The 25202-nt window shown below is 40.3% G+C and overlaps 1 protein-coding gene across 1 annotated transcript in view; it reads left to right on the plus strand.

The window, feature by feature from the left end:
- SORCS3 (sortilin related VPS10 domain containing receptor 3) overlaps positions 1–25202 on the plus strand; it is a 572838-nt gene that overhangs the window by 294365 nt on the left and 253271 nt on the right. The window contains exon 4 of the mRNA XM_045876297.2: positions 6691–6849. Within this exon, the coding sequence (XP_045732253.1) occupies positions 6691–6849 (159 nt within the window). The remainder of the gene's footprint in view (positions 1–6690; positions 6850–25202) is intronic.

Genomic DNA, 25202 nt, shown 5'->3' on the forward strand with positions numbered 1-25202 from the left:
TGTTTTTTAGGGAAAATGTCTATTCAAGTTCTTTGCACATTTTTTAATCCAGTTGTTTGTTTTATGTTGTTGAGTTGTTGTTTCTGTGCTTTTCCCTCCCGACTGGCCTCAATGATTATTGCTTTATTGGTGATGCTTATATTAAATCCTGAAGGAGAGTGCTTGGGTGGCTCAGTTGGTTAAGCGACTGCCTTCAGCTCAGGTCATGATCCTGGAGTCCCGGGATCAAGTCCCGCATCGGGCTCCCTGCTCCGCGGGGAGCCTGCTTCTCCCTCTGACCCTCCCCCCTCTCATGTGCTTTCTCTCATTCTCTCTCTCTCAAATAAATAAATAAAATCTTTAAAAAAAAAATAAATCCTGAAGGACAAGGAGAAACATGCTCAATACAATGGGTGGGGGTAGAAAGATAGGGAGTCTAATCTTGGCAAAGTGAGTGTCATGTATAAATGGTATTAAGTGAAAGAGACGTGTAGAAGCATAAATATTCATTGATGTATATCTGTAAAATGTATACATAGTTTATATATTTTTCTCAAAAGAGGATCTATATGTATATGTGTGTGTATGTGTGTGTGTATATGTGTGTGTATATATATATATATGTAATGTATATATTATGATAAGGTTTCTCAACAGCAGTACTGTTGACATTTTGTGTTGGATAATTATTTGTTGTGGGGTACTGTCTTGTATATTGTAATGTGTTTAGTAACATATCTGGCCTTCATCATGAGATGCCAGTAACTCCCTCCCCTGCCCCCAATGGTGACAATTAAAATGTCTCTATACATTGCTAAATGTCCCCTGGGGACAGAAAGGCCTCCACTCCTGCCCCAGTTGAGAACCACTGATAGAAGAGGTGTTAGATGGTGGATGGATGGATAGATAGATAGATGGACAGATGGATAGATAGATGGTTGGGTGGGGGTGGTGGTGAATGCTGGTATGTTGCTATATAGTGATTAAAAGCCTTATCTATAACAGGCTCTATTTATGTGTAAGTCAATACTCAACAACATATCAATTATGAGTTGGTTTGGGGGTCAGCTTAAAGAGCATCTTTCTTACATTTTTTGTGAGCTTGTGTTGATATTATTGTTATTTCTTATTGAGCACTAACTGTGCTAAGCGTCTCCTATTAAGACTCAATTATACAGTAAATTATAGTATTTCTCCTTTTCTAGTCAGTGGGAGTCTACTTGTATTCTGAGACCATTTTCAAAGCATTGAACTACAATTTGTTCCTTTGCATTTCCGAGCTTTCTGGCAGAGGGAGAGTCTGAGGAACCTTTAGCTTTCATCCATTTTATAGATGGCAGAAGAACAGAGAGGATATAATCGACTAAAATAACATATTCATCAGTGGTACTGTAAGCTATGCCAAGTAACAGGAAAGGGCGTGTTGAGGAAAGATTTGTGGGGAGGATTTTGACCTCTTCTAAACTAATTTTGACTGGTTTAGGTACAAATAAACTTAACAGGCTTTTGAAATCCTAAGTTGGCTAAGCACAGCCCCTGCCTGATTCCTGGATTCCATGCGAGTTCCTTGCAATTTGCAAAACCCTATTACAATTAGGGCTGCTGTTATTCAACTTTCTGAGGAATTTCCTGCAAAAAAACATTACACACGCACACACAAAAGATATTCCAAATGTTGGTAAACTCTAAAGCTTGTCCAATTCTAATCTGAGATACAGACAGTTCACATACAGTAAACAGCCAAATCCATAGAGACTGGTTGTATGAGGTTCTCACACCTAGCTCGGTGATGTGTTGAATTCCTCCAAGAATCTTCCTTTGAAGAGAGGAGAGTGGTCATTCAAAGTCACAAATAAATTTAGCACATTCACAATTACCTACCGATGGGTGTTCATGGTGGCAGAGTTGCTGTGTGCTAATAGAGTGCATTTTTAAAAGAATATTACCAGCAATGTAAAATGCATGTAAAATGTAGTTTTTTTCTCTTTTACCCTTTCATGGTTTTTCTAACTGTGGTTAAAACAAAACAGAACAAAACAAAAATCAAAAGAAACAAAACATCTAATAGGAGATCTGCACTCTCATCAAACTCTTCAAATGCTACAATACAGCATTATTAACTGAGCGCGATTGTTGTACACAATAATCTGGAACTTTGTCTGCAACTCTGTTCACTGAACAGCAACTCCCCTTTCCCTCACGATGGATCCCTTTCATTTTTATCCACAAAGCTCGGGAATGATGGGAGCCAAGAAGGGAGGCAATATAATCCCCAAATTGCTTCAATTTGTATCCAGCCTGCTTGGCATCGCTTCTGACTTCAGTTGTGCTCTTACCCTGAGTGATTTAAAGATAAAGGTTAATGTTTATTTAGCAGTTATGCACCTGTGCTAAGCTCTTTGAATCATTATCTCATTTAATCCTCTCAACAGCATTGTGAGTTAGATACAATTATTCTCTTCTCTCTCTCTCTCTTTTTTTTTTTTTTTTTTTATAGATGAGGTAAGAGACTTGGAAAAAATTGAGTAATAGCCTCACATTTACACACCAAGTAGTAGACTGAGGATTTGAACTTAAGCCACCTGCCCCCAGAGCCTATAGCATTAATAACTCTCCTAAACCATATTTGAAATATCCTTTTCCCCTTCCAGTACACACATACACCCCCACTGCAGATCTTACATCAGGAAAAACTGGATAAAGAATCGAAGCAAAAGCAAAACAGAACAAAAGTCTCCAATGGAAACTCTTCCCCGTTCATATTGTCCAAATTGCATGAATGCAGAATGCACAGACATCTAAGGCATCCCTGAAGGTTTTACACTTACATACCTGTAACTAAAAATTAAGGGGTGGGCGTTGTACATTTCTTTGTTTCAGTACAAATAAACTATCATAACGTCATAAGAGTCACCTGCCTAGTTCATAAATTCTGTCCACAGACATATTCAATTTGCGTACAATTTAAAAAAAAAATCTAATTTTAGATATTTTAAGGAAAGATGTGCGCCTTTCATGTTGGCAGATTCTTCACCACTCCTTGTCTTGCTTTTTTCCCTTCATTTACTTACTTTACTTGCTTTGCCCTCTTACGCATTTGCGTTTGAAATCCCTGCTTAATAGTAAAAATTGGGATGGTTTTAGTTACATATGTCATATATTAAAATACAATACCCATATTTTATCTTGTGACAACTTCTGGTGAGGCATTTGCTCTCATATTTATCTTAATATTATGGTCCTTCCTTCCTTCCTTCCTTCCTTCCTTCCTTCCTTCCTTCCTTCCTTCCTTCCTTCCCTAACATTTTATTTCCTCTTTGGATTCCTACTTACTTAATTCTTCATGGCCTCTAGGCCAGAGGTGGCTATGAATGAGAGGAGGAAAGGGGCTTTCTTGGAGCTGCTTTTTTTTTGGTAGATTTCTTAGAGCTGCTTAAGAAAAGGCTGCAGGCTTGCTTCTCTGACTCCTTCTTGTCCCTTGGCAAAGAGAGCCAAGCGCTGTGGCCGAAGGTGCAGGAAGTGGTAGTGTTGGGGCAGGTAGTGGCATCTGGGCTGCTCAGAGGACGTGGCAGGCAAGTTGCTTTCCTCCTCTGGGCCTCAGTTTCCTTATCTATAAAACACAACTGACGATACCTCAACTAATTTGTGTGAGGGTTCGATAAAGTATCTGGTGAGGTGCCCAGCACAGAAGCGAGATCCAGAACGTACAGGTTTCTGTTTCCCTTCATTTCATTCTTCTCAGAAACTGGGATTGAATACAGACACTGCCAGTGATATCAAAGTATATGAAAGGGTTTCTGATGAGAATGTCGGAGAAAGGTTGCAATAAAAATGTGCTCTTCCAACAAAAGCTCTCTAAAACCACCATGCAGTGTCAATATGCCTCGTGTATGAATTCATTAATGTACGTGTGTGTGCTCCTGTATGCAGCATCGCTGTATGTGTGTGTGGATAAATGTGTGTGTGCAAGTGTGTGTGTGTGTGTGCGCACCCAGAAGGAAACTGCTGGGGGAAGAGACTACATTGCACTAGATATTTGATGGGAACCCTTATTCAGTATATAGTAACTCACGGTATATAAAATAAAGTCCATTTATGATGTTGGTCTTATCTTCTAATTAAAATCATAGGCATGAAGCTTCTTTATACCTGCATAAAATAAGCAGTTTAATTTCTCTGTACTAGGGGAAAAATGATTTCATTGCCTGTTTCGTAGCCCATCAGCCCGTGGTGGGAAGCAAGTCAGGGTGGTGAGGAAAGCTTCATTCTTCCTCAATGTATTTGTCCTCTCAGACTTCACGAGGAGCATGGATGCAGCCTCTGAGGTGTTCTCAAGGGCAGCAGGGGGGCTTTTATCTGCCGCCCCTACCCCTTCACGTTGCCAAGGGAGGTGAAGCTATTTTGTCTATGAAAAATCCACCTCAGAACGTTTCCCCTAGATTATTCACGTATGAATGAAAAAAAAAAATTATACTGCATCCATTCCTTAAAAATTTGCTGATAACTAGTAATAACTTACTTCAATGAAGCCAAAGCAAATATTTGAGAAAAAGAAAGTAAGCTTGTCTTGGAAGCTATAAAGGAGTAAAAGAGGAAAAGGACTATGAATCTTTGCAGCTAAAGGGATTGAATCTGTTTTAAAGTTTACTTTGTAATAGTAATATATGCTATGGGTAACATTTTTAAAATCCTGCTATTTAATGATTTTATTTTATAAGGTTTGGGAATGGTTTTGGCTTCGTTTTGTGCTTTGGGCCCTGCGGCTCAGACCACGTGTCGAAGTAGCCCTATTGACTGGTGGGAGTAGAGCGAAAGACAGGAAATAACTCTGAAGAGGGAATAAGCTCATGTGCTCAGTCACTCAGCAAACATGAGGAACTCAAAGAAGCTGGGTCTCTCTGGATAATAAAGGTCAAAAGGGCTGTGGTGCTGATGAAGCCAGAGACAAAAGCAGGGGGCAGAGTTTGCTAGGCCGTTTCAAGGGTTTTAGAATATAGGAAGATCAATGATAAGCCATCGGGTGGTTTTATGTAGGGGGATGTTGGAATCAGATTTGTATTATAGGATAGTTGTTCTGGCCACAGTGTGACAAAGTGGATGGGGGGCAAGTGGGGACAGCACTGTGATTGGCTAGGGGTATTTTACAGTAATCCAGTGTAGAGATTATCACGTTTTGGACTAGGGCAGTTACAATAGCAGGAAGAGAATGGATTTGGTTTTAGAGCTAATTAATCGGTAAAATACATGGGTATTTTGAGAGGCGAGTGGGAAAGCAGAGTCAAGGATGAATCTCGGGTTTTTGGCTTTATATTGAACCGTTGGTGGAAACACGAACTGAGCCAGGCAGGACATGGTGGGAAAGGGATAGGACTGGGATCAGGTACATTGTGGGGCATGGTGAGTTTGAGGTGTTTGTGGACATCCAAATAGAAGATTCTGCCAGGAAGCTGAGTCTGAGACTGAGAGGAGACCTCAGGTCCAGACTGAATTTTTGAGTTGTCCCAGAAAGATGGCAATTGAAAAAAATAAAGCTTGGAAGAAGTCACTGAGGAACAGTGCATTGAATAAAAAGAAAAGGGGTCTACGCTGAGGGTTTAGCAATGGTCATTATTATAAGGAGATCAGAGAAGGTTGAGTATTCAAAACAGATGAAAAGGAAGACAAGATGAACTTGATGTTATGGAAGCCCCTGGAAGGGAATGCTGAAAGGAGGATGGAATTGCCATTGGTATCGAAGACTGTCAGGAGTTCAACTGCGGGAAAGGTCTGAGCGTCTAAGTGTCTGTTGGATTAAATACTGGAAAGTCAGTCACAGGGTTAGTGAGATCAATGTCTTTGAGGTACTATAAGTAGAAGCCAATCTGCGCTGATGGGAGGGGGCTTTTACGTTAAGTACTGAAAGGTCAATGATAATTAGAGCGATCACTTGTAAGACTGTATGTTATGCCCACTGTCAAAGCCATGTTCGGATATCGTGCTACTGAAATTATTGTGGAAACTGAGGCCTCTAGAGTTAAGTAGGTTTCCAAGGTGACCCAAGATGAACAGAGAAGCGTTGAGTTTGAATCTGCTCCCTTGGATGCCAAAGCCTTTCTACTACACCATTCTGTCCCTTTGGCTTAGGGATGATGCACTTTATTGAGCAGCAGTCTTTGCCCCAGGGGCCTTTGGGGATGTGGGCTTTGGAAAGTATCTAGAACAAAGTGATCATTGAAACCACTTAAGTCAATTAAATCACTCAAACAATTCATTCAGAAAGAACAAAACAAACAGTGGGATAAGAGGGAGATCCTTTTCAAGACTAAAGGGCACGTAAGAACAATGGTGTGATGAAGAGTGCCCTGGAGAATTGAGGGAGGGGGAGGGGCAGAGGGCTTGTGTGATGGTCTCAAGGTCAGGGGACAGAGGAGCATAAGAATATGCTCTCCCTACTTAAAAGATGAACATCAACAATGAAACTACCTATAAGATGGACATCACAAAATGAAGCCTCATTTGTATGCACACCTAACCATGCATAATATTTTAGCTCCATTCAGCAACGAAGGGCTAAATCAGGGAAAAAATGCCAATATTTCATATAGAGACCCACATGCCCCTTTCTGTGCTGTGATATACAAATACAGATGACTTTATATTTATGCTTTAATTTCTTGTATTTATTCTCTCATGCTAACTCCATCTGTATTTTCTCTCCTCTCCTTTCTTTAGATCATGCTTCTTAGTGATCCTGAAATGGAGAGCAGCATATTAATCAGCTCAGATGAGGGGGCCACCTATCAGAAATACCGGCTCACTTTCTACATCCAGAGTCTGCTCTTCCATCCCAAGCAGGAGGACTGGGTGCTGGCCTACAGTCTGGATCAAAAGGTGAACAAACACTGTCTTTATTCACATCTTGTCACCCAGGTACCACCTGGTGAAAAGCACTTGTTTACTTAGTCCAGATGTTGGAGGGGATTCAGTGACGTTTCATCATTCCAGCCGGGTTCATTTTGTCTGTAGCAACGAACTATCTTTTCTGCTCTTTAGTATCAAACTATGCAAGCAGCTCTATTATTGGCAGTGCTGTGCATCATTTCATAGGCTTAAGATGGTTTCCTCTATAATTTTACTCATTTGACCTTTAAAACAACCCTGTGAAGCAAGTAGGAAAAGTGTATTCATAGTAATTTTATAGTGATTGTAGTAAACGAAGGTGCCGAAGGGCTAAGGTGTTTGTTCAAGCCTGCCCAGCTGGTAGTTGGAAGAGCCACAGCTGGAATGAATGTTGTCAGATTCCAAGTCTAGGGAATATTCCAGCATACCATGCTGCGTTGATTTGGTAAAATTTGAATATACCATTTTTGTAGTTTAGCAAAGGAAGGGAAGTCTCAAACTCGTCCATTTTGTTGTTTTCTAAAAGTACCTTCAAGATATAATGACCCAATAAGTCCTCCTCTTCGAGCTCAAGATCCATTTATCCAGCTGTGTACTTGACTCTGTCTCTTGTATGTCTCAGAAGCCTCTTGATTCAGTGGATTCCAAAAATGGACATCTGCTCTCCCTCCAACATAGCTGGTTCTCTTCCAGTCTTCCCTAATTGTATCCATTTGGTTGCAAAAGTCAGAGACCTAGGAGGTATCCTTAATACTTCCTCATTCCTAACCTAGCATCTCTAACCTATCATTCTATCTCCATCTCGTAATTCCATGGACTTCTGTTACCACCACCACTGAAATCTAGGTTATATCTGTCATTCGAGGGTTGACCAGAGCCTCTTCCAGTGTTTATACTATAACCTGAACAATCTATTTCCCAAATGTAGATCTTAGGATTTCTGCATTTTCTCCGTGTTCACAGAAAAAAGACCACAGTCCTCTGTAGAATCTACTAGGGCCTCCTTAGCTGGTCCCTCCTCTGACTTGACTCACCGTTACCACGTTCCCTTGAATGTCCTTCTTTCAGTTCTTCATCCCAGCTGTCTTCCTGGCTCCATTCCTGGGCCTAAATCTTCTTCCGTGAAGTCAACTTTGTCACTGTCAGATCTCAGATCTAGTATCACTTCCTCAGGACGTCTTCCCCTAAACTCCCTGACAAAGTTAGATGCTCCGTGGTGTTCTTTCCCATAGTGCCATCCACTTCCCCTCCAGAGGGCCTGTCACGGGTGAGATTTTACATTGACTTATGTGATCTTTGGATTATCTGTGTTCCTCACTGGACTACAAGCTCCAGGAGGGCAGGACCACGTCCGGTTTTGCTCATGGATGTTGCACCGGGGCCAGCACAGTGCCTGGTACTTAAAAGGTGCTCAGTAAATATCTGTGAGGTGGACAAATTAGTGGATGGATACATAAATGCTATGGTAAGCCTGCTGTAGCTGATCAATTTATACTTAAGAAAAGGGACTTTAGATTATTCTTCTTTGTATTTCCTTAGTATAGAACCTTAGTATAGTGCTTGATGCCAAACTATTAGGTAATCATGTTGTGGAATCAATCAGTGAAAGCAAATAGATAAAATAGATAATTATAAGCACTGCCTTGTGTAGAGATATCCACAGATTAACCTTAATTGAAATAGCTTCGCTTCTTCTCTTCTCTCTTAAATCCTGATACAGTTGTTCCTCAGTATATATTTGAATATGTGATTTTAAATGTGAGTGTGTGTGTGTGTGTGTGTGAGAGAGAGAGAGAGAGAGAGAGAGATGTCAGCACCTTTAAACAATAATTTCAGCATAACCTTTATATCTCTCATTAATGGAGCCTCATGGTGGGTGCCAGGTGCTTAATGCAATCCCCTAAGGACAGCCACATGACATTTGCAAAGCGAAAGCCATTGCAAATACATTTCTTTCATGGCATCAAGTGGCTATTGTATGAAAGACTTAGCCAAATGTCAGGTAGTCTGTGAGTTTGGATGCTTCGTATTGCTATGAATTTTGAAGCTATATTGAAAAATAAATTTTTTGGCTATTGTTAAAGGCTGGATGGTAATTTGTTTAGATGACACTCAGAAAACCTAAACTATGTTTTTATTTATACAGAGACAAGCTAGATTAGACATCTCATGCCAAGAGGTTGATAAACCAAATGCGGAATGCCTTGGGTGTATCCAGAAGGAGGATCCTTTTCCCTCATCTCCATGGCACTGAGAACATCTGGGGCATTGCTCATGAAGTAGTCTTGTGGATTTAATGCATTCAAAATACTTTCAGGCTTGGTGGCTGCTTTTTTACATAGTAAAAATATTTGGAAATGTGGCAGTAGGTGTTGATGGATTTTCCTAATCACACTGCACATTTCTGGATGTATTATTCCTTAGGTACTCTTTCTTGTTAACATCTTTTGCATAAAGTGGCTGAATGTTCTTCAGGCCCATAAAGTTTCTAACTGGTACCCTGCCATTCTTCTAAATAAATGGTGTGAGGAGGCAGACGATGCCCCTGGCAACTTTTGCAGAACTGGCATAAAACACCTAGCCTCCATCATCCAGGGTTTAGAGGAGTTTTTCTTTAATTTATTGGTTTAGAGTCAAGGAGAGGGATGCTATGCAGCAGCGGATGGAGAGTTGAGATTGATAGACAAATGTCTTATTTCAGACTGAAACCTTCTCTGATGTGCATGCATTGAGGCATCTGGTTTCTTCTAGAGAAAATGAAAAGTGTGAGTAGGAAGGTAACTGCAGCATCGAAGGGAGATGTTTGTGGTGAGGAGTGAATTGATGTTTCCATTATTGTGCCTTTGATGAAATGCACTAGCAATTTCTTTAGAATTGGTAAGGCTATCTCGTTATGTTGTATGTATTACAAAAGACCTAATTGAATGATATTTTAAAGGGACAATATCCAATTGCTTTACCTTCCAAATTGCTACCTCAAAGCTGTAGGAGACTTGCCAAGAGATCTCACTCGGTAAAGCCGCTGCTGGAGAATTCTGGATAGAACAAAATTGCAGCTAGAAATTGAGACATGCTCATAACTTTGTGTTAGTTGAGACCCTGGATGGCAGGTTGTGAGTCAGCTAGGAAATGTGCCTACCTTGTACTGGTCAAGGCCAGGCTGTGGGAGATCACCCAAGCCTCCCAACTTCCAAAGCTGCAAACCGGTGGGGAGGTAGGGACAAATGCACCTTGCACTTGACCCTTTGGAGGGCCATGGCTCTCCAATTTTGATGTGTCACAGTATAGCAAAGTTATTCTGTTTCCTGTTCAGCTTGACCTGGGCTTTTGAGCAAGTCCTTCCATTCTGGCCATCCTAGGAGCTTCCTGATTCCTGCTCCTCTTCTGTCCTATAGATTCTCCTGGCACTTTTCATTTTAATATAAAAGAACTCAGTACTTACTGAAGATGAGAGATTCTTTCTTGGGTATATGAATCTTGGGAAATGCTTTATAAGAATCTTTGTGAAACAACTGGCAAAAGTAATAGGTTATGGTTGATCAAATTGGAATAATAAAAGAAAAGCTACGCCTCTCTTCTGTCTGAATCAAAGCCCCAGAATGTCTTTGGAGGGCTGTATATTTACAGTTATTTAAGAGGCCGGATTCTCTTTTGTTTCCATCAGGCTGTGGCCTCACTGATGACTGAAACTACACTGTGATGTTTTGGATTAGCTGGAGGGCTCAATACTATTATTCAAACTGAGATTCTTAAAAAAAGACTTTGAGATAGGTTTTGAGGATATTACAGTCCTCTAAATGGATAGGTGTTGTTCTCATCCCTGTAGAGAGCTGGATTTTTAAACATTTCTTATTTTGACAAGAGACTTGGTTTGATTTTTTATTTGTTTTTGTTTTTTTTAAAGTGGGTACATGCTCATGTATTCACAGATGCATACATCCTGGCACAGGGGTCTTCCGCAGGAGACAGTTGAAAACAGCTATTTTTCTGCAGAAGAGGTAGAGTTACAAAACTCTCTATTATCATTTATCTTCTTGGCAACATGAAACTTTAACAGATACAGCTGGCTTTGGAGATCAGAGATGAGGAACTCCATGGGATTTCAGATTCTCTTGTTTTTCAGACACTTCCAGCCTAGACTGGTCTAGAATTAACAGTATTTTCAACGTAAAAAAACACTTTCTGAAACACTAGCACACATAATGAAGGGTTTCTGTTCTAGTAGTTGGGTGGAGTGGGCCGCTATGTGTGTTTTTTTGTTGATTTGTTTTTTTGTTTTTGATCACCTGCTACCAGCCAAGTTCAACAGTAGCTGACAGATTGACAGGCTGGTTAAGGAGCTGATGCAGTTTTGGGCATGGTCACTGGCCAAATAGAGTCCACAGCTGAAGAGGTGATGGTGCTTCCATGCAGGCTTTGCTGGTTGAATCCTATCTGGGGCTGCTGTGTCCTGCATGAACAAGGTACTGGCGAATTAGAGTATCTGGACTGTGGAGGGCCTGAAAATTCAGAAGGAAGTTTAAACCCGTACTTCGGGAATGCTGGATACAAATGACGCTGTTCCTTTCATTTATATTCTTCTGTAAACCCTCAGATTAGAAATGTAATTGTATTCAGAGCTCCAGGATTAGCAGGTGATGACAACGTTCCTCAGTAGCCATTGGCAGAAACAGGCTTTATAGCTCCCACCTGGTGGGGATAAAGCTGCTGGGGATTAACCAGGGATGACTGTGGTTTTGAAGCATATCCTCCATGGAATGAGAGTACTACTGAAGGGCACTTTCTATTTAAAGAAAAACATTGCAGAGGCACCTGTGTGGCTCAGTTGTTAAGCGTCTGCCTTCGGCTCAGGTCAGGGTTCCAAGGTCCTGGGATCGAGCCCCGCATCGGGCTCCCTTCTGGGCAGGAAGCCTGCTTGTCCCTCTCCCACTCCCCCTGCTTGTGTCTCTCTCTGTCAAATAAATAAATAAACTCTTTTTTAAAAATAAAGAAAAACATTGCAATTTCATTAGGTCCCTTCCATGCCTATAAAACCATTTGTGTATCATTTAAGAGAAAGAAAATTGAGAGCCCCACTCACCTATGGCAAGCTGACTGTGCTCTTCCAGAGATCTCGTCAGTACAGGGGGGATGTGCTATCTCCATCACCATAGAAACCTGGTTTCCATGAGGCCACTTTCATGGAGGTGAAAACAGAAACAGTGGGCCAAGAATGGCCTATTTTTTATCAAGGAGGTGGAGCAACCTCTGTGTTATTCAGATATTACCCTTAATCTACCTGAGCTGAGTTCTGAATGACAAAACTAGTTGAACATATAATATTAACTTGCATTCAGTGAGGGTCATGCAGTAAAAATCTCCACCCATGGCAACTTTGCTCACGAGAACATTAGCTCAAAGGAACAACCTTCAACAAAATTATGGATCTGGTGGCCTTTGTCTTCCCAAACCTGCTTCTCTGTATCATGTCCCAGAGTTTCTGTGCTCTATCTCTACCTTCTAGGTGTCCATTTTGGTAAGCTAACACATTTCTGTCAGGGAAAAGAACATTTGTTAAAATAATTAATGTAAGGTGCAGCGTATATATGTATTAGCTAGGGTACTCGTGTCCTTTTCCCAATACCTTTCCCAAAGCCATTATGCTCTCATGGTAGAAATTCAGCCAAAACAGTATTTTGGTGAAGGAGGTGACTGTAGCCACAGGTGGGAAGGACATGGAGCAGCTTCAGAGCCTTTTCTTCCTTCTTCCACCCATTTCCTGTATGGAGTGACCGTGTCTTCACGCATGCCCTGATCCTTTGTGTTCATACTGCTGCCTAGTGTCCCTAATTCTGACCCTATATTTCTAGTTTTCCTGTTGGACTCAGGACTTCTTCTGCTTATCCCTTCCTTGACAAGCCTCTCTAGACTTAGGAACCTGTCTACCTGACCTGACCATACCTTCTATCTTGCCTCCATTCTCTGCCCCCATCTTGACCACTCACCCTGGTATGACAGCACCTGGCCTTTTAAAGTCAGGGTCAGTCTCTAAACCTTTTAAGGCAAGGTGTAACATACATATAGGAAAGTGTGCATCTCATGAGCTCGATGAATTTTCATAAACTGAGTTCACCTGTGAAACTAGCACTCTGATTAAAGGAGCACATGACTGGCTTCCCAGAATCCCCTTTTTCACTGTGCAGTCATTATCCTCCACCCTCATGGGGCCACTATCAATCAGGGTCATTTTTTTAAAGATTTATTTATTTACTTAGAGAGAGAACGAGCAGGGAGACGGGTAGAGGAAGAGGGAGAGAGAATCCTTAAGCAGACTCCCCACTGAATGCAGAGCATGACCTGAGCCAAAATCAAGAGTTGGATGCTTAACCGACTGAGCCACCCAGGTGCCCCTGTGTATGTCTCCTGATACACATTGCTGAGGTGTCGTCCAGGAAGGCAAACTCATTTGCATGACCATCAAAACTATGTCAGAATATGGGTTTCTCCTCAACTTTGCCTAAAACTGGGTATTCTCCTTATGACACAGAAAGGAACACATTTTTGAAAATGAAACCTGTGAAATTAATTTTAAAGGGACATTTTTTTGAAAGTTCCCTTACAAAAGGTCTGGATGAATCGGGCTTACTCAACATCATTGAATTATTGCCTTTGGTTCAATCTAATTCTCTAAAGTTAATATTTTTAAATTCTCCTTCTCTGTCATTTCCCTAACCTGCTGACTTCTAACTTTTCTTCTAAGGAATTCATCTTTGTCTATTCCTTTACCAGTTTAGCCAGAAATCAGCTGCATGCCATTACAAATGACCCTGACTGGGGCAAAATTGAGGCAAAACCCATATTCTGACATAATATTTATAGCCATGCAAATGAGTTTGCCTTCCTGGAAGATACCTCGGCAATGTGTATTAGGAGACATACACAGGGGTGCCTGGGTGGCTCTGTCAGTTAAGCGTCTGACTCTGGATTTTAGCTCAGGTAATGATCTCAAAGTTGTGGGATCGAGCCCTATACTGGGCTCCTCGTTCAGCTGGGAGTCTGCTGGAGATTCTCCTTCTCCCTCTGCCCCTCCCCCCACCTGGCACGTGTGTGTACATGTGCTCTCTCTCTCAAATAAATAAATAAATAAATATTAAAAAAAGGAGACATACATATCATAACTTTGATCCAGCGATTCAGTTACTCCAGTTCTGAGACTGTACCAAGAGAATAATACCAAATGCCACAAAGTTTTAGGTATGATGATGTTTATCACAGTCATTCATAATGGGAAAAACTGCGTAGAAACTTAATGTCTAACATTAAGAGACTTTATGCCAGAATATTATGCAGCCAACAAAATGGTGGTTGTGATGACCAGGTGACAACATGAATACACATTAGTTCCTATTTGATACATGTATATCTCATATTACATGCATTATATATATACATATACACACACACATGCATGAGACATGTTAAGTAAAGTAGTGCTGTTTGAATACAGATATGCAAAAAATAAGACAAAGGGAGGAAGAAAGGAAGCAAAGAGGGAGGGAAGGAGAAAAACGTTAAAAGGAATGGAGTCTGGAATATTGCCAAATATTTCCTGGGTTCTCTTCAGATGATGGAATTATGTTTATGGGTTTTTTCCCATACCATTTGTTTTCTAAGTTTTCTATTTCATTAGATTACTTTTATAACTGAAAAAATTCTGAAAAGTAATCTACTTTATTTTATTTTATTTTTTAAGATTTTTTATTTATTTACTTGAGAGACAGAGAATGAGAGAGAGAGAGCATGAGAGGGAGGAGGGTCAGAGGGAGAAGCAGACTCCCTGCCGAGCAGGAAGCCCGATGCGGGACTTGATCCCGGAACTCCAGGATCATGACCTGAGCCGAAGGCAGTCCCTCAACCAACTGAGCCACCCAGGTGCCCCAAAGTAATCTACTTTAAATAGCTTATGTTCATCCCTAGGTACAAGATAGTGCTCTTAAAAAACATTTTAGGTGTGATTAGGGTCACTTTAGGTAAAATTGTCTCAAATCATTATTTATATACCTTTTCAAGAGGCAGTGTGGTGCAGAGGGAAATTGCCCTGAACTCGGAGGACATTGAATCTGAGATTTCTCTTTTCTTCAGCTTTGTTTTTCACTCTGGTCCCTTTTAAGGCGGGAAACTCTAGAAATTATGTATGTTCTCCTAACAAAAATTGTACTCTTGTTGGATATAATCTCAATCTATATTATTTACAACTCAGTGATAGATATAGGTTTTATTATGTAGAAGCATCCACTATACATAGATGTTAAGGAAGTGATTTATTCTGGTAGTTTTTCAGATGAATTTTGCGACTATACCCCAAAATTGAATTAGTATTTGGTTATTTGATTTGACAGCTGTAATGGAAGCAGATACTCTGGAGCCAAGGGGTGGAGATATATGCAGTGAATTAAGGTCTGTGCTGAGTAACTCTTACATGCCCATGTTATATTATTCAGCACTGGACATATAGGTGCTTCTCAGAAATGGAGAAAAATGCTTTTATGTACATTATTATATTGAATTCTCGTAGGAGTCTGCAAGGTGGATAGTATTATTTCCAAGATACATGTGAGCGTATGACTCTTGAGAGCAATGTTAACTTGCCCAAGGTCACGTAGCCAGTTGGGGGCTTGGCCTGTTCTCTATCCTAGGCTTTCCTGAGATCCCCCACTACGAGTCACCACCACACCTCACTCTCCCTAGTGGATAAACAGACTTACCACCACATCTGGGCAGAAACACATATAGGCCACTTCACACTGAATCCCAGCCCCAGAAAACGCTGTAATAATGAGACCACAAAATCAGCCATGCCAAGACTTGACCTTTGGATGAATCCAGTGGTTCTTCTGTCACATCCCTCACCTGATGGCACTTTCCAGGATGGGACCTTGAGGCCAGAAGCCATCAAACTGCTTACTGATGTTAGGCCAAAGGACTAATTAATTCTGCCTCCAGCAGAAAAATAAAGAAGGCAGTTGTGTTTTCTTTTCAGGTTTTGTCTATTTTTGCTCTCTTTGCCCATCAATTTGTTCCAACATGTGGGTTAATATGTAGATTAAACCAAAGAGTTTGCCATTTAAGTAGGTAATACTATGATTTGAAGTTTTTTAAGGAAGTTTATGGAGACAGCATCTTTAATATGGTAATGAAGATAGAAGTTGAAATCATTTAACTTCATTTACAAATCATGAATATGTATTATGCTTTAAATGAAAAGAAGGGCTAAAACAGATATAGTGTTTGTTCAATTTACTAAAGAGAAGACAATTTGTCAAGATTTTTTCCCCCAAAACTCAAGCAATATGCAAATGTAGGAAAATCAGACCCCCATGTTAATTCCATGGCATGATGAATATTTTTATAATCCTAATTAGTACCAGTCATTTAGTCTAGCAATTTCCCCCAATCTAGTCAATTTGAAATTAAAATAGATGCCTTGATTACAAAACTCATTAGCGCAGAAGCACCCTTCTCACTAACCAGTTCATTTAAAATGCACAAACTGAATGAAGTGTGGAACACTTGTGTTGTCAATTGGCATAAGTGAAGTGAGTCTTAATTGGAAGCATTGTGAAGTATTTGTATTGCTGCATGTTTCATTGCAGTATAATATATCATTCATTAAATGTAACAAAAGCAACTTTTAAATGGTTTAATTAAGCGGAGTTGGTGCACTTGGTAATTTTTATAAAGTCGAATGTCACAATTGTTTGCATTTGAAGTCCTGATGGGTATTAATGTCAGGAAGACGAAGTCAGACTCTGCATTCATCACTCCGATTATGTGAAGAATGGCAGGTTTAATGTGAGAGGAGAAAATTAAATTCTAGAACATTGACTTCTTACTTAAAAGTACCCACATGCATATTGTCCTCATGCACATGGCCATGGAAACTCCCAAAGTGCCTGATTTCTGGCTGGGGGTGGAGAAGAAGGGCTGAGGACTAGGAGTGAAATGAAAGGAGCAAATAACAGTTGGAGATTTTCCTTTTTGTCATTTCTTTTTTAATTTTCTTTTTTAATCAAGGGAGGAAGTAGTAGGTGGAGCGAAACTCTATCCAATATATTTTCATCTACTCAAAAGAGCAATAGAGATGTGTGGCAGTGCAGATTGATGTTCTGTCTAAGCCAAATGTGGTGGGAGTGGGAGAGGAGGGGGGAAACTGGCTGGAGACCAGGAAAATGCTGGAAACAGGACTCTGCAGAAGTCCTGAGCTGGAGCCAGATAGCAAGGAGTTCGAGGCTGGATTTTGTGTAGAAGTTTACAGAATGAGTTGCCATAATGGCGGTCCTGGATGCATCAGGTATAAGACAAGCACGGATATGCCACTGCTCTGTTGATATTTATTCTCCATGTATTCCAGATGTCAGCTGTTACCTCATGTTTATGGACTGTTTCAACCCCACATCAATGAGGATGCAAAACTCAGCCTTGTCATTGGTCTAATTTAATTTTAACAGACACTGTTGATGTCCTGTCCATATGCATTTGGTATTTCCACTGTAGTGTGCTCCCACTGATGTCTGATTGCTAGGATTTGCATTTCTTTGCTGGAAGCCTGTCTCCAGACCCTCTAGAGCCTACCCCACTCCTCTGCCCATTATGCAGTAGAAGGGCCAGGGAGCCAACATGTGGGAGCGGCCCTCAGCCAGTGACCAACAGAATGTGGTGTATAGATCCTCTTGTTCCCTCACCTCTCCCATGGGACAACTCTGAGCCAAGTGTTATACACTTTTTTTCCAGAATTTTCCATTGCAGGTAAGCTTTAGTTGCCCACAGAATTAGCTGGCTTTATAATATACCATGTATTGACTGCCTTCCATTGCCTGGATAATTTCTCTATTCCCATACCATCTCCCAAAATAACTACTTAATTCTTGGGTCATTGACTGCTCCTGGGGTGTGTGGGGGGGGGGAATCTAGAACCAACTCTGCTAAGCATTTTGTGATTAGGTGATGGTAGCTGAAGAATTCTGGTGTCAAGGATGGTAGCACATAGGTTTCCACTCAGGAAATTCCCTTGAACATTTCTATGTCCCTAGTCTCTCCTCTGTCATACCACCCTCTGGTGAGGAAAACCAGAAGCTGAATGATGCCCCCTCCCCCAATGATGTCCACTTCTGAATCCCCAGAACAATTCCCTACAGGGCAGGAGGGGCTGGGCATATGTGATTAAGTCAAAGACCTTGAGATGGAGAGAGAATCCTGGATTACCCAGGTGAACCCAGGGTAATCACAAGGGTTATTCTTATAAGAGGAGGACAGAAAAGGGAGAGTCAAAGAAATATGACAGTGGAAACAGAAATTGGAGTGATGTTCTTTAAAGATGGTGCCAGGAGGGCAGGGAATGCAGGCGGCCTCTAGAAGCTGGAAAAGACAAGGAAATGGATTCTCCCCTGGAGCCTCCGAAAGGAATTACAGCCACATGGATACCTTGATTTTAACCTGAGACTGATTTCAGATTTCTGACCTCCAGAAAATATTGTAATTTATATTCTATAAATTCTATTTATATTTATAAATTAAATTTATATTCTATAAATTATTAAAAAATAATAAATTTGTGTTGTCTTCAGCCACTAGGTTTGTGGTAATTTGTTATAGCAGTGTTAGGAAACTGATACCTTCACTGACCCTGCCCGCAGCCTCAGTAGGTCTTCTGTCCCACAGCAGACAAAATCCTCAGCTTGTCTGCACCTACTTCTTGGATGCCCAGGCATACAGACCCAGACTCAGGCCATCCAGGCTATACTTTGACTCCTCTTTACATTGATCCATGAAGTCCTGAAGTAAGAAGAGGTCCTTCTCAGAGGAATTCTGGTGGAAAAAAAGAAAAGTTCTTTGTCTTGTCACATATTGTATTATTTTGCTAGGCCTGCCCTCATTAGGGGGATACTAATGAGTATCATAGACTAGGTGGATTAAACAATAGAAATATAAGGTCTCATGGTTCTGGAAGCTAGAAGTTTGAGATCAAGTTGTCAGCAGGATTGGTTTCTTCTGAGGTCTCTCTCCTTGCCTTATGGATGGCCATCTTCTTTCTGCTTCTTTACATGGTCTTCCCTCTGTGTGTATCTATGTCCTAATCTCCACTTCTTAAGTGCTACTTATGACCAGTCATAGTGTATTAGGGCCCACCCTAATAACCTCATTTTAACTTAACTAACTCTTTAAATGGCCTGTCTCCAAATACAGTTACATCCTAAGGTACTGGGGGTGAGGACTTCAACATATGAATTTGGAGGGAACACAGTCCACCCATAACCTATACATATGTCAAGGTTGGTGAGTGATGGAAATCTTATTGAGCTTTGGGTCTCTACTGTCCTGTATGAGGGGAGAGTAGGAGTCCCTTCCTGCTTTGTAGCCTGAGATGTTCCTGAGACATGTGGAATGGAACCATCCACCAGGAAGGATTTGCAATGGGGGTGGGGGGATAATGAAGTGAGGGTGGGACTTATCCCTAAGATGGAAATCAGAGCCACATGAGAGGTCCTGAGACTGGTCAGGAAGGTTTCAAATTGACCTTTGGGCTTGACTCTGGATCAAGTTAGGAAATCATAGAGGGCATAACAGAAAAGATGGTGCCCAGGCCAAGGAGACCACTGAGAAGAACTTTGAGGGAACAGAGTCTGAAAGAAGTCTGAGATGGAAACTTATCCTTTAGAATCATGGCTATGTGCTTGTGTAATCTAGATTTGTTTAGTTTGGTTTTATTTTGGTATTTTATTTTTATTCTTTCTTTGCACTTGAAAATGTCAGTAGATCTCAGATTTGCCAGAAGTTACAGAAAGAGGTTTGGTTGACCTTAATGTGTTACAGATCTTCCTCTTCCTCCTCCTCTTCCTCTCCTTCTCCTCCTCCTTCTCCTTCCTCTCCTCCACCACCTCCTCCTCTTCCTTTTTCTTCTTCTTTTTTGAGTATAGTTGACAAATGACATTACATTAGTTTCAGGTGTACAACTTTGTGATTTGACAAGTTTATACATTATGCCATGTTCACCACAAGTGTAGCTACCATCTGTCCCATTACATCGCTATCACAATATCATTGACTGTATTCCTTATGCTGTGTGTTTATTTCTGTGACTTACTCATTTTATAACTGGAGACCTGTATCTCCCTCTCCTCTTCACCCATTTTACCCAACTCCCTCCCCCTCCTCCCCTTTGGCAACCATCAGTTTGTTCTTAAAATTTATCGTTGACTTCCCTGTGGTTTGGAGGATAAATTTAGCTTAGTACATAGACCATCACAGTTTCCTGTCTGACTTCCTACCCCTCTTTCCTTAACTCATGCCACATGGAAAGCACCCTCCTCTTTCATACCAGAATGCCTTGGCACATGCGCTTCCCTCTGGGAGACCTATTCCCCTTCTTCATCTAGCTAGTCCTAAAACCTGGTACAGATATGACTTTCTAGAGAAAGCTTTCCCTGGCCAAGATTGTCTGTGAAAAAGTAATTAACTTACTTAGATTTTTGAGAAAAGTCTGGAAAGAAGCTATTCACTTCAGCATATGGAAAGCTTTTTATTTTATGGTTCTACGTTTTATGAATACCTAAGAGATGGAGGGACTAATGTTTTTCTCAGTGTTTACAACATGCAACGATCTTAAATTGTCCCTGGACAAGAGATAAATAGGACTTAGATTAAGGTAATAATTGTGGGGTTGAAAAGAAAGGGGACAAATGATAGAGTGATTTGAAAATAGAAGCAGACTTTGTGACTGCATCAGGTCACAGGGAGGAAGAGTGCCTGATGACTCTGACCATGACAAGAGCCCAAAGGACACCATCCATCTGATAGTCTGATTGCCTGAAAAAATATCTAAGGCCGAGAGCTATGCCCACAGCATGTTTCCTTCCTGACAAAGGAGATGCCTGTTTCTCAAAAGCACAGAGTGGTAGAGGGGAGGCCCCAGTAGGCATGCCTGCCAAGGTGTACCATGGAGGCAATAATGACCTTCCTTTGTGGTCGCTTTTCCCGTTAGCTGCTTTTCTGACATTTTACCCCATTGCCTCCCTCGGCTGCTCAGAGTGCCGGAGGCCAGCAGTAGCTGTCTAAGTAATTGAAACAAGGCTCTTTAAAATGGAGACTTTTTAATTTAAAGTGCTTGGTAGAGATACCAGAGGTTGTAATCTAGAAGCTTTGGAATAGGCAGCTGGGGAATGAGTGAGGGTAAAAAGATATATTAACTTTCCTTTCTTCAAATACTGTTGTACTGATATTGAGCTTGAATGTTTTCATAATTAAGATGTGGGAAGGTGGCTGAGGAATCCACTCTCCTGCGTCTATCAGGCCCGATGATCTCGGAAACCTTCTAGCCCAGAGGCTCCAAGCCCCGGAGGGAGCTTTCAGGTTTCACGAGTAGATCATTACTTGTGATATAATCTGTCTACCCTTAGGTTTATATGGTCTCTTTCCCTTTTTTGATGCTGACTGTGCCAGTTTAATCGTCAGGTAAAAAGCTGATATTATTGTGTGATCTCCATGGGTGGTATCACACCATCAGTCATTAAAAATCACTGAAATTATGCCACAATGTTTGGCTTTTTTACTTCCCGGTAACTTACTAACAGAGGCCAGAGTCTAACAAACCCCAATAGATTCATGTTTTTAAAATACTGAAAAACACTTTTTCTCAAGTGAAAAAATGGTAAGATAAATGGGAAAATGAAAAGCATAGAGAGCAAAAACCATTTCTTTGCTTTAAGTGTATGTTATTGAAAATATCAACAACCTGCTTTCTATCACACAGATCCCAGGTCAAGGATATTATATTCAACAAGTATTTGCTGAGAACTTACTAGGTGCAAGGACCTAGGGATTCAGTAATGAAGGGTACTGATACTAGCTCTGTGGTCATGGAAGGAGAACCATTGATCAAATTAGTAATTGGTGGCAGTTCTGACAAGTGCTACAAAATGGAAGTATTGATTGTTACAAGAGCATGTACTGGGGAGGAGGTCTGACCTAGCCTCAGAAATGTTTGACATTATTGCTATACTCAAAGAGTTAAGATATTCTTTTGAGGTTAAACATTTTTAAGTGCTCATAAACATTATTTAAAATAAAGCTAAGGCCACTATTAAGAGTTGTCTTCAGATTTGTTTCTTTTTTTTTAAGAGCAAGAGAGAGAGAGAGAGAGTGATGGGGAAGGGCAGAGGGAGAGGGAGAGAGAGAATCTTAAGCAGGCTCCATGCCCTGCCTGGAGCTTGCCACAGGGCTTAATCTCACAACCCTGAGATCATGACCTGAGCCAAAATCAAGAGTCAGATGCTCAACCCACTGAGCCATCCAGGTGCCCCTAGTTGCTTTCAGAGTTCTGTAAAAACTGTATCAAAGCATAATTGACATTCAATAACTGCTCAAGTTAAAATGTACACATTGGACAAGTGTTGACATGAATATACCCATGCAGCCATAACTACAGTCAAGAAAATGAGCATATCCATCACCCACCCCCACTCCAGAGTTTCCTTGTGCCCCTTCATAATTCCTTCTTCCCACCCTTCTTCATTACCCCACTGCCACCATAGTCATAGTTGGGGATTTGCGCATGATCACTATAAAAGAGTTTGCATTCTGTAGAGATTTTATAAAAGTATACTCAATTTTTTGCATGGCTTTTTTCTCTTACCATAATTATTTTGACATTCATCCATGTTGCTCTATGAGTATTTATTTGCTGCGTAACATTCCATTTTATGGATATACCAACATTGGTTTATTTATTCGCCCATGAATGGACTTTGGTTTGAATTTAGGTTTTGGCTATTACACATAAAGCTGCTGTGACCATTCTTGTGCAAGTGTTTCTATGGCTATATGCTCTGACTTCTGTTGGGCAAATACCGAGTGGTGAAGTGACTGAGTCATATGGTACAGGTAGCTTCCAATTTTTATGAAAATGGCAAACTATATTCCAAAGTGGTTGTACCATTTTACACTTCCACAAGGAATACATGAGATGTGCAGGTGCTGTACATCCTTATTAATACTCATTATGGTCTGTCTTTTCAGTTTTAGCCTAGATTCTAATAAGCGTGGAGTTGTATCTCATTGTGAGTTTAATTTTCATTCTCTTAGTAACTTAGCTGTTATGAGCATTTTTTCATGTGCTTAATTACTATCTATATATTTTCTTTAGTGAAGTCTCTGGGTAAATATTTTGCCCACTGAAAAATTGTTTTTGTGTTATTATTGAGTGTTGAAAGCTCTTCTATATTCTGGATAAAAAGTCCTTTATCATATATGTGGTTTGCAGATATTTTCTCTGCTACCATAGCTTGTCTTTTAATTCTCTTAACAGTGTCTTTCAATGAAGAGAAGTTTGTAATTTTGATGAAGTGTAATTTGTCAATTATTTATTTTTGGATCATGCTTTTGGTGTCCTATCTAAGAAATCTTTGCCTAAGTCAAGGTCACAAGGATTTTTTTTTCTACTGCTCATTTCTAGATGTTTTATATTCAGAACTACGATCTATTTTGAGTTAAATTTATATATGGTGTGAGGTATGAGACAAAGTTTATTATTATTACGTATCTGCATTTTTGTCAGAAATCAATTGTCCATATACATGCAGGTATTTTCCTGGACTCTGTTCTGTTCCATTCATCTAGTGTTCTGTCTTGACACCAATACTACTTCATCTTGATTATCGTAGTTTATAAAAGTCTTGATGTCCAGGAGTGTTAAGTCTTCCCAGTTTTTCTTTATGAAAGTTCTCTTCATCATTCTAGGTAATTTGCATTCCCATATGAATTTGAGAATCAACTTGTCAATTTCTACCCTCCAGAAAAGCCTTCTGGAATTTTTATTGAGATTAGGTCAAGTCAATAGATCAATCAGAGAACAATGACATTTTACAAATGTTGAGTCTTCTATTTCATGGCCACATTATATCTCTCCATTTATTTAGGTTTCCTTTAATGTAACTCAGTGATATTTTATAGTTTTTAGTTTCTAGATCTTATACTTCTTTTTCCAGACCTATCCCTAAACATTATAAGTGTGATTTGAAAAAAATGATATTCAAAATTCAGTACTTTAATCTTTGTTGGTACTTTTAGAACAAGTAGAAGGAAAAATCAGTAAGGATGTGGAAGAATCGAACAACACAAATCAACTAACTTGACCTAATCGATTCTGATAGAACACTTCACCCAAAAAAAGCAGAACACACATTCTTAAGTGCATATGGAGCACTTACCAAAATCGGCCATATTCTGGTCCTTTGTGACTGACTACATTTATTGTAACTCTTCACTCATAAAATGGAACTATTTTGACTAGTTTCAGGGAAGTATGAAAATTACCTAATGTGTGAAAAAGTATTTTGAAACCATTAGAGAGACTTTGAGAATCAAGAATTAATAGTAGAAAAAAATTCTTACTACTAAAGTGTGATTTTAAAATGTCAAATAAGTACAAACCTCTGCCCTCACATCTCATTGTGTACTTTAGTTCAGTGTGGAGAGATTGAGACAGTACAGTGGAAGATGAAAAAAAGTGGCTTTTGGGGGCATGGTTCCTGGGAAAGTTGTCAGATTAGTACATGGAGAAGATAATCTCCACAGTGCAAAAGGCGGCCTAAGTAAATATACGAAGGCAGGGAAAGGGGAGTATAGCTAAGATTAGCGAGTACTTTAATTTGGCTGGGGCACAGAGTGCATGATGGGGAGTAATAGGAAGTATGGTCAGAAAATGAATCTGTGGTCAGCCTGGGTGGGAGGTGGATTTGGTATTAACCTAGGGAGTTTGTGCTTTATTGTGTTACAGATGAGAAATTCTTTTTTTTTTTTTTTAAGATTTTATTCGACAGAGAGAGACACAGTGAGAGAGGGAACACAAGCAGGGGGAGTGAGAGAGGGAGAAGCAGACTTCCCGCTGAGCAAGGAGCCTGACGTGGGGCTTGATCCCAGGACCCTGGGATCGTGTCCTGAGCCGAAGGCAGACGCTTAACAACTGAGCTACCCAGGCACCCTATTTCTTTTCTTTTTAACACAGTCCATGTAGAGGGTGGTGCACTGTCTATTTAAAATAACAATGGTTATATGAATAAGTCATTTCTTGACCATGAACTAACCATTAAAAAAACTAAAGAGAACTTCAATTTTGTCTTTAATCAATTTCATGTGAACCTCCAATTTGTTTCAGAATTTCAGATGCGAACATTTTTCTCTGACTCTGTTTCTCTGGTATGAGACTTGACCTTCCCATCAATGGTCTTATCCCAATAAAGAAGTCCATTTCAGACCAGGTGATAACCTGACTCAAACACCCCTCTATTGTAGTCATTGGAAACAGCCCTTTG

This window comes from Mirounga angustirostris, unplaced genomic scaffold, assembly GCF_029215605.1.
Source record: "Mirounga angustirostris isolate CCGP_5_RB_7025 unplaced genomic scaffold, mMirAng1.0.hap1 SCAF_6, whole genome shotgun sequence".
NCBI classification, from domain to species: Eukaryota; Metazoa; Chordata; class Mammalia; order Carnivora; family Phocidae; genus Mirounga; species Mirounga angustirostris.